Consider the following 10,340-nt stretch of genomic DNA (forward strand, 5'->3'; position numbering starts at 1 on the left):
AAGTACTAAAGTGTATTTGTTGTATATAGAAAAGAGTTTAGTGGGATTATCCGGGATCTCAGGTTACCGTGTTCATACTACTGCGATGTTCTTGCAGTATCGCGCCTCAAAAACGTGTCAAATATCGTGACCGGTCTAGTTGAAGACGCTAAAGAGCTGCTCTGGCGTCAATAAGTGCGTTCCTGCCAGACACAGCATCTGATAACTTATCGAGTTGACCTCAGACAGGGACGGCCTGGGAAATGTCCACAGATCCAACCACCGGTGTAGATGGGAACGCAATGAGTGACTGTAAGCAGTAGAAAGGCCAGGTAGAGACAAATATTGATCCATTGCCGCATATTTTGGGGAAATATCCTGTCCATGTCCACAGTTAACCTCCTGTACCTCTGTTTGTTGTCCTGCATAGCCATTTCACATCCCACTTATTTAGAAAGAGTCCTACCTTTATGTTGTCGACATTTTATTAAAACAGTGCTATGCATAGAAAGCAGGGTCATATTATAGTTTTACAAGCAAATACATCAATACGTTTTGGGTGTATCTTGGCTTTCAGAGTGTCAGAGCACCCATCACAGACTTTTAACCTTTTTTTTAAATCCAGGCTTAAAACGTATTAATGTAACCAGTTCATGTATTATTGTAGTATAATATCACATTTATTCCGACTGGCTTTTAACACTCTGTAATGTAGTGACACTTTATTTTGTACGGTTTGTTTTTACCTAGTATTGGCGTGACTTTTATTGTGAAGCACGACTTTGGTCACTTTAAACGTTGTAAAGGGCTCTATAAATAAAGGTTGATTGATTAATTGATTATCTACGCGAGCTACGATTAACAAAAACTGCAAATCTTGTGGTGTTTTTGCTGTTATTATCTTTCAAGTCCATTCAACAACTGAACGTGTGCTTTTTCTTTGCAATGTGAAGTGCTCAGTGCTTGGCCTAAGACTAATAATTATACCAGAATCACAACAGATATCAATGGATTGACTTAGTTTGCAATGTCTGTAAAATAAGTGGCTTAATACCGTGTTAATATGAGCAAATACTGGCGATCCCAATGTGAACTGATCGCATTACAACCCTCTGTAAGTCAGACGTCTATCATGCAAGAGCTAGCATAGACAGCTAACGTTACACCAAAATCAACGCGCTTTATGCGTTTAATCGCTTCCATCGAACACCGACAACCGAAAGCAAACATTTAGACGCGAGTACACGTGTTCTTTATTGCGTGATCGAGAAACGCGCGGCGAATAACCGAGGATTTAGTTGAAATTCGCGGCGCGTAATGGAGCGAGCCACCACGCACCATCACGTCAACTAGCATCGGAGCTAACTAGCACGCTAGGCCGACACATGCTCAATAAATCACCCAAAGTCGCACCGTTTGCGTCCATCTGAGGCCTTAACTTACGCGGGCAGTTTAATTGATCGTCCCGGGTGATGGGGGGGTGAATGGTCCCCGCCGTTCGCTTGAAGCTGTCCCGTTTTTGCCTCACTGCTGCTGCTCCACGGTGGGACCACTTCCTTTCACCTGGGCCTCCGCTGCGCACAAACGGCTGCGCAGTTTGCGTAGCGGCCCGCCGGTTTCCACGGAGCGCAGCGACGCACGTGGGAAATAGTGCCGTTTGTGAATACCGAGGCTTACGGAACGTGCGGTGGTCATCTGTCACCGACCGCATTGAAGCCGTGACCAACGTGACTTACTTTAGACAACAAAACAATAACGGGTCTGTTTGTATTTTTATTCGCAAAGGATCACATGGCCTGTACAAAGCAACATGTCCTAAGTGCTGGCCAAAGTTTAAGTTTCTTCTATCGTATTATGCAAAACCGTTAACCAATAATAAATGAATGGCCGTACGAGCTTCTCAAAATGTGGGGGGCACGAGCGTTTGGGGGGCCCCCCTTGGCGCGCCCCAAACGGTTTGGAGAAATGAGCGCACATTACGCGTGAATTACTTGGTTAAAATTGTTAACTGTGTCTCAGACCACATGCCCCTGACCTGTGGGGTGCCGCAAGGGTCAATCCTGGGACCCCTTATGTTCACAAACCTCTACATGCTGCCGGTCAGTTGATACGCAGTGAAAATGTGTCCTATCACAATTTGGGATTTGATTTTCAATCAAAGCAAGAGGTTATAACTAAAGGAAGACCTACACCGGAGTTGAAAAGGTTGCTTCAGACGAGCGGAAAACACTTGCTCCAATCACATTACATTTAGCCTAGTGGTTAAAGACACGGCCTGGGGTTTAAGAGTTCCCTGGATCCACTCCCGCTTGCACTGAAAATGATTTACTTCATGTTTAAACTTTTTAAACTTATAGATTGCTCAGTCTAGTTTGTATTGGGATGAGTTATGTCAGTCAGAGATGAACGGTGGCAATGGTTCTTGAACATTTTTGATAACATCAGTGATCAGATTAAAGTCAGGTTTGATCATTTTGGTGAGCGAGTTTTCCTTGGTTTAAATTTTAGTGGATTGCACAACATTTTGATGTCACAAAACTGCAGTCAAAATATACAAGGTTTTTTCACTTTGTGAGACTAAGGGCGGATCTAGTGGGACTGTATAGCACACAAACGGTGAGGAATGCAAGTCTCCTGCAGCTTCTCCTCTTTTTGGTCCAGAACGACCTGTTTAATGAGCTCTTTTGGGTTCATTCACGTTTGTAAATCTAACTCTGAAAGAGTCGGTGCCTCACTCGCCCTGAACCTCATGAGACTTATCCAAAACTAACGCTTTACTGATTTGAAAAAGTAACCAGTACTAGATTACATGGATGAACAAAACTAAAAAGTTACATTTCTCATTACTCTAAAAACGTAATTTGAGTACTCTAACGTGTTACCAGCTAACTCTGTTGATAATACACAATCAGCCCTCCATTAAGCCTGACAGACTAAACTTAGATTGAAAAATGTTTGTGTGTGTGAGCCTGAGCTGTGTTTATAGGACTAAGACAGTTCATCTGTTCATAAAACATGATCATTTTAGACACAGGAATCACATCACACAAGCTCAGGTTGAACTACACACGGACACATTATGTTACGCACTGATAGTTACACATGCATGAATAGAGAAGGGCAGAACTGATGCAAAAGTGTTGTGTATAGATGTGCGGGCATGATCAAGAGTTACACACACACAATCAGAGTTACAGGCCTGTCTTGAATTACAGATGTAATTGCAAAATAGATCTATAATTTAAAACTCTGATATGGGCCTCCAAGTCTAATAGCCTCAGCCTCCCACATCCTTAATCTGGCCCTGACTCTGGCCCTTTAAAGTTTTACTGTGTCCAGCGTCTTACAATAGTTTCAGCCACAGCTTGAATTCATTTCCTTACCTCATTTCATTATCAAATGGAATGGAACATCCACACAAAACCATTGTACATACAGGAGCTGGAAGAACATGCAAACTTAATGCAAACAGCAAACATGCAAATAGTTCTTGCTTCATCAGAAATGATGATGTTTATTCATAGAGTGATACATTTCAACAATAACTTTCTACAGATTTGACCCCTTATAGCATGTAGAAGACATTGTGTATGTTTAATGCACAAATGACTCAAATAGCAGAAAAAGCAGACTGAATTATATAGTGAGCAGTGCAAGAAATGATCAGACAGATTTAACTTTCATCATCAAAGACAATCTTTGGTAAATGTCACAAAAATAAATTCACTCAGGGTTGGTTTCTCCATTGAGCAGTAGGAAGTAGATGTTCTCCAAATACATCTCCAAAGTCTTCTCTTCAGAGAGATGAGGCCTGTTTGGAAAATATGTAAGTGCAGCTTAATCAATCTGTAAAAGGCTTTTCTGCACCGTTTTGTAGTAATAGAATGACTCAACAACAGAATAACAATTATAACTTGTGTTTGGATGTTACTGAATGACCTGGTACATTGCCATTTACTTAGAGACTTACTCAGGTTTGATACATCTGAGTATTTTCTTGGCCTTTTTTGTATAAGGACGATCAGCATTTTTGTCTGACAGGTAGACCACAGTTTTGACGTCTGTAAGTACATAACAAAAAATGCAGTAAGAGAATTGTTTGGACCTTTCAGCGGTGTATGTCTATTAACAAAACTTGAATTGACTCACCTGCCCAGATGAAAAGTGTGGCGCATTTATCACAGGGGAAAAGAGTCACGTAGACAGTGCAGCCTTTTAAATCAGTGCTGTTTACAATGGCATTAAGCTCAGCATGGCACACTAAAACCATCAAATGTAGAAAAGATGTAACAGTGCAGTGTTTTTTATTTCCTATTAATTTGTCCATTTTTGAAACATACCGTATAAATGTTTATTATCATGGTCTGGATAATGGTCCCATGTATACTTCTCACCATCATCTTCACCTTTAGGCATCTGATTGTGACCAACGGCAATCACTTTGTCGTCCTTCACAATACAGGCCCCGACCTACAGTTGAACAAGAGTAACTCACAGTTGTCTTGTCCACATGCAATTGCAAAAACAATAGAGCAAAGTGCAGTGTTTTTAACCATGTGAGAAGCTCGTCGAGACCTTGTTTTGAAGGGTGACCTGGAGTACTATGTTACCTGTGATCTGGGATCTCTGCTTCTCTTTGCCGTCAGCAGAGCCACAGCCATGAAATAGTCTGACAACGCAATGTTCAATGGGCTGCAGGAAAATGTGAGTATAACATAAAACTGCATAAACAAATAAACACCATACAAATTATAGATTTCGTTATACATTTAGGCAGTAACACCACTGTGTACCTGTTCTGTCTCTGTTTCTTGTTTGGCGGTGGCATATTTTCTTTTGCAAATTTGGTAAGAAACTCTTTGCTTTTGGGCTTGTACTTCCTGTGTGACTCAAAAAGATTAAACATTTTAAAAGTACATAATATGTAGAAAACATGACTAAATTAAAGTATGGTAATGTATGCCATTTGACTAAGTTATTTGCATAATAATAACTGTCCAGTTAGAAATCAAAGACATTATTATTATAGCTGACTGTTCCCCCGCAATAGTCACAGAAATGCAGGACCAAGCACTCGATATCACAACGAACAAACAAGGAGAGTAAATATACTGAAAACTTAAGTTTTATATACAGTAAATGTTAGAGTTTTCTAACTTACTGGTACTTTTCTGGTAATTCTTTGAGCATTTTCTTTGCAGCTTCTGCCTCCAGTGGTTTTGCATCAGGATCATCAGACAGATAGACAACACTCTCAACACCTGGAAACACAGTAAATAGGAAATACTTCAGGGTTTATAAAATGGCGCCAAATGCCCAGCGTTAAAATGTAATAAATCATTAACCAATTATTTAAAAAATCACCAGTCACATTTGCTCTATAATTATTCTTGTATTTGAATGTGCGATTGTCAGCTCTAGTTGACCCACCTGCCTGGACGATGAGCTTGACACACTCGTTGCAGGGAAACTGAGTCACAAACATGGTGCAGCCTTTCACATCTGCACAGTTCATAATGGCATCGATCTCAGCATGGCATTCTGGGAGACAGAGGACATGGACCACATTCAAATACAGTTTAAGGAACTCAAACTAGAAGTAATATTATGAATTGTCTTTATGTTCATCGAAGAGTCTCGATGTCTCACCACAAGGATACTTTTCCTTATCATCATCGTTGAGCACCTTGTTGTAGCCGACTGCAATGACTTTATTGTCCTTCACTATACAGGCGCCCACCTACAAAGACACCATTATTATTTGATTTTTTTTAGATGCAATATTTTAGTTCAAATAAAACACACCTTGTTGTCAGGGACTGAGCTTCTCTGAGCTGTCAGCAGAGCTAAGGCCATGAAACAGTCATAGTCACTCAGGAAATCCTTTAAAGGCTTTGCTTCGTTCTCATCGCTGAAAAGTTCACAACTTTAAATATAAAATGATATTACATCCTGTCTTATTGAACACAATAAAAGTAAAATAAATACCTGCTGCTTCCACTGGCCACAGCTTCAGTCGGCATTTTGTTTGTTACCACAACAAGTGCCGCTCCACACCAGGAACATGCTCTTTAATACTGCTTAGCAACAGTAGATCCGCCTCTTATTACGTCAAAGGATACCTGTGCAGTCCTCATGACGTACTTACAGGTGAGGAGGCATGTAAATCCTTTTTTTTTTTTTAAGAAATAGAATAATACAACTTTAATTGCTCCTGCATAAACCAGCATAAAGGGGAAAAGAAAATCCATAATCATACAAAAATTAGACATGCAATACGAAAATTCTAAACTATTTCACCCTGGAGAGACAAAGAGACCACGAGAATGGACTGTTTAGCAAGCTTTATTCGTGGGTTATTTGGCGCTCAGACCCCGGCGAAAGACGTTGCAATCATGGGCACTCCATGATCTATTTGTATTAGATGTCTCCCCCCGGAGCCTGGAGACTGGTGGTGGTAGATGTGAAGAGAAGGTAGAGGATGAGGGGAATGCAGAGGAGGGGCTGGGGAGGTGGTGGGTCGCAGTACGGTTTGAGCGGCCGAGCCATCTCCCCGAGGCCTTAAATGCGACCGCCTGGTGCTGATTGGGAGCAGGGAGGAGTCACTGAGAGCGTTGACTGGGGATGAGGAGCAGGTGCGAGGGCCATGGTACAGACGCCCCCTGACCTTTCACCCTCCTTCTTTGGCCAGGAAAAACTGCATAACCTCTTTGGGATAAGCGCAGAAACCTGGGCGAGTCCATGGTGAAGTGAGGGATCTGACTCTCACAGACGGACAGGCGGGCGCCCGCTTGAGTGCGATGATGGCGCTGGGGAGAGGGGTCCTTCCATGGAGGCCTTGACGTAGATGGATGGAGTTAGGTCTTCCAGGCTGAATTTACGCAGGCTTCATTAGGGCAACAATTGTTTTATTCAAACTAAGTTAATGTTGTTGTTTGTTTAATCCTTTGACAAGGTTTCTAGAGCGACACTTCACCACCAGGATCAATGTCCTGAAGATGGCTCGCAGAGAGCAGACGGAAAAGGTCTAAAAGGATCTCAAAGACTATTGTCCGGAAAAAGTAGTGTATTTTAATCGTTTAGTAAATTAATTAGTCGATGGTGTCTTAGTTGACAAACATTTTTATTAGTTGATTAATAATTTATTTCGATTGAAAAGATTTTTATAGGACTATAGCAAAAACCAAATCACTAGATATGAAGTGAGTTAGCTGAAGATTTTGGAGTGAATCATGAGTTTAATCTAGTTTCATGCAGGCTGATGACGAGCCGTTCATCTGGAGTAGAGAGCATTCCTCCAGTTGAGGAGCATCTGGATCCACAGGTTAGTATCAGTAGTGTCTGAAACAGAACCACTCCCCGAGGAGTGGAAGGAGAAACATAATATGTGAACAGCAAAGAACAAACACATATGGACTAAAATATTAAATATAGTTTATAGGAAAAGTAGTCTTTAGCAGAGGATAGTGCTCATGCTGCCATACTTCCCCAGCATAGTTGCTCCTAGGACAGCGTAGCTGAAACTGTAGGTTTATATTTCTGTTCCTAACTGGCCTGACCATAAGAGATTTCAAAGAGGAATGTTTTAAGCCTGGACTTAAATGAAGAGACTGTGTCGGCCTCTTTAACATGGACAGGAGCTGATTCCATAACACAGGAGCTTGGGAGCTAAACGCTCTCCCTCCTACTCTGCTTTTAGAGACTCTTGGGACCATCAGAAGGCCAGCACGAGTGAAGACCTCTGTTTGGATGATATGGTACTGTAGCATCTTTGAGGTAGGATGGGGCCAGAAGTCTGGAGGAGGATTTTCTTCAAAAGATGTGGTCTTCCAAATAGTAACTTTGAAACGCCATCAATAACCTGTCAGCAAGTGTTTTTGATGATCAGATTCATTTTGTGCTATAAACACACCCACAAAATCAGATCTAATTGTTATAGTTTTCAGGTTTTTTGGGTCAATATAAATGTACCTAATGTTTTTAAGCATCAACGCCTCACTACAAAAATGTCAAAAGTACTTTTACAAACCCTCTACAAAATCTACAATTTAGCCCTTCTATAAAAAGATATTTTGACAAAAGTGTGTTCTATAGTTGAATGTCTTTTTGGAAAATGAATAACCCTTGAATAACTTTAAGACCTCAAGTCACACAGTGTTTTTTAAGAAGTGCTGGTGAGCACTCCCTTTATTGTTATATGTTGACTCAAGGTGAAATGATTCATAAGAAAAGGAGATGAAGAATGTATTAACACCAAACTAACATCTCCAAAAATGTGGTTTGTCCAGATGATTTAAAGTTCACAGATTAAAGGCGAGACGGAAATCAAAGGTGGTTAACATACAATTCAATACGTGTTCATTCTTACAACTAAATACACATTTGGAAGCTCAAACCTGCAATATACCTATCTCTGTTGATAATACACAACCAGTCCTCTATTAAGCCTGACAGACTAAACTTAGATTGAAAAATGTTTGTGTGTGTGAGCCTGAGCTGTGTTTATAGGACTAAGACAGTTCATCTGTTCATAAAACATGATCATTTTAGACACAGGAATCACATCACACAAGCTCAGGTTGAACTACACACGGACACATTATGTTACGCACTGATAGTTACACATGCATGAATAGAGAAGGGCAGAACTGATGCAAAAGTGTTGTGTATAGATGTGCGGGCATGATCAAGAGTTACACACACACAATCAGAGTTACAGTCTTACAGGCACCTCATTTCACTATCAAATGGAATAAGACAACTTTATATACAGGAGCCGGAAGAACATGCAAACCTCACACAAAAAGGGGAGGTGGCTCTATCTTTGTTTTGTGTATTTCCATTGCCAATCTCACAACACATTCTGACAAAGTTCCGACAAAATTCTTAAAAGCTCCAAAAAGTAAAGTTTGTGTACAGTGTCCTTTAACCATGGTATAACACTGTTCCTTCGACAAAAGCAGACAGAAGGTTGTCTTCTCCAAACAAATCAATTTAAAACAAAAATATAATAAAGAAGGACTTTCTTTATTATATTTTGCATAAGCTTCTCTTCTAGTATGAGAAGGGTGTACTTTTTTCCCCAACAGTTCTTGCTTCATCTCAGTTATGATTTGTGTTTCATACTTTTATGTTTTTATTTTACGTTTAAGACAATTCATGAAATGATGATGTTTATTCATAGAGTGATACATTTCAACAATAACTTTCTACAGATTTGACCCCTTATAGCATGTAGAAGACATTGTGTATGTTTAATGCACAAATGACTCAAATAGCAGAAAAAGCAGACTGAATTATATAGTGAGCAGTGCAAGAAATGATCAGACAGATTTAACTTTCATCATCAAAGACAATCTTTGGTAAATGTCACAAAAATAAATTCACTCAGGGTTGGTTTCTCCATTGAGCAGTAGGAAGTAGATGTTCTCCAAATACATCTCCAAAGTCTTCTCTTCAGAGAGATGAGGCCTGTTTGGAAAATATGTAAGTGCAGCTTAATCAATCTGTAAAAGGCTTTTCTGCACCGTTTTGTAGTAATAGAATGACTCAACAACAGAATAACAATTATAACTTGTGTTTGGATTTGACTGAATGAACTGGTACATTGCCATTTACTTAGAGACTTACTCAGGTTTGATACATCTGAGTATTTTCTTGGCCTTTTTTGTATAATCACGATCAGCATTTTTGTCTGACAGGTAGACCACAGTTTTGACGTCTGTAAGTACACAACAAAAAATGCAGTAAGACAATTGTTTGGAGCTTTCAGCGGTGTATGTCTATTAACAAAACTTGAATTGACTCACCTGATTGATTGGGGATGAGGAGCAGGTGCGGGGGCCATGGTACAGACGCCCCCTGACCTTTCACCCTCCTTCTTTGGCCAGGAAAAACTGCATAACCTCTTTGGGATAAGCGCAGAAACCTGGGCGAGTCCATGGTGAAGTGAGGGATCTGACTCTCACAGACGGACAGGCGGGCGCCCGCTTGAGTGCGATGATGGCGCTGGGGAGAGGGGTCCTTCCATGGAGGCCTTGACGTAGATGGATGGAGTTAGGTCTTCCAGGCTGAATTTACGCAGACTTCATTAGGGCAACAATTGTTTTATTCAAACTAAGTTAATGTTGTTGTTTGTTTAATCCTTTGACAAGGTTTCTAGAGCGACACTTCACCACCAGGATCAATGTCCTGAAGATGGCTCGCAGAGAGCAGACGGAAAAGGTCTAAAAGGATCTCAAAGACTATTGTCCGGAAAAAGTAGTGTATTTTAATCGTTTAGTAAATTAATTAGTCGATGGTGTCTTAGTTGACAAACATTTTTATTAGTTGATTAATAATTTATTTCGATTGAAAAGATT

At 40.4% G+C, this 10,340-nt stretch overlaps 1 protein-coding gene and 1 long non-coding RNA gene across 2 annotated transcripts; both read right to left on the bottom strand.

Annotated features, from left to right (window-relative positions):
• Positions 1 to 3,502: 3,502 nt before the first annotated feature.
• LOC140370387 (uncharacterized) lies at positions 3,503 to 6,034 on the bottom strand. Its single transcript, XM_072457521.1, has 11 exons — positions 5,968 to 6,034; positions 5,785 to 5,890; positions 5,629 to 5,719; positions 5,410 to 5,520; positions 5,141 to 5,240; positions 4,773 to 4,859; positions 4,590 to 4,671; positions 4,320 to 4,449; positions 4,129 to 4,239; positions 3,950 to 4,040; positions 3,503 to 3,790 (listed from the first exon to the last, which is right to left on the bottom strand). Exons 1-11 carry the CDS (start codon positions 6,000 to 6,002, stop codon positions 3,703 to 3,705), a joined length of 1,032 nt encoding a protein of 343 aa, XP_072313622.1. The 5' UTR covers positions 6,003 to 6,034; the 3' UTR covers positions 3,503 to 3,702.
• Positions 6,035 to 9,162: 3,128 nt separating this feature from the next.
• Positions 9,163 to 9,697, bottom strand: LOC140371015 (uncharacterized). Its single transcript, XR_011928421.1, has 2 exons — positions 9,610 to 9,697; positions 9,163 to 9,450 (listed from the first exon to the last, which is right to left on the bottom strand). It is a non-coding gene; the product is annotated as an uncharacterized lncRNA (long non-coding RNA).
• Positions 9,698 to 10,340: the final 643 nt, after the last annotated feature.

This window comes from Eucyclogobius newberryi, unplaced genomic scaffold, assembly GCF_026437365.1.
Source record: "Eucyclogobius newberryi isolate DKJ021-1_F unplaced genomic scaffold, fEucNew1.0.hap1 SCAF_21, whole genome shotgun sequence".
Taxonomy (NCBI): domain Eukaryota; kingdom Metazoa; phylum Chordata; class Actinopteri; order Gobiiformes; family Gobiidae; genus Eucyclogobius; species Eucyclogobius newberryi.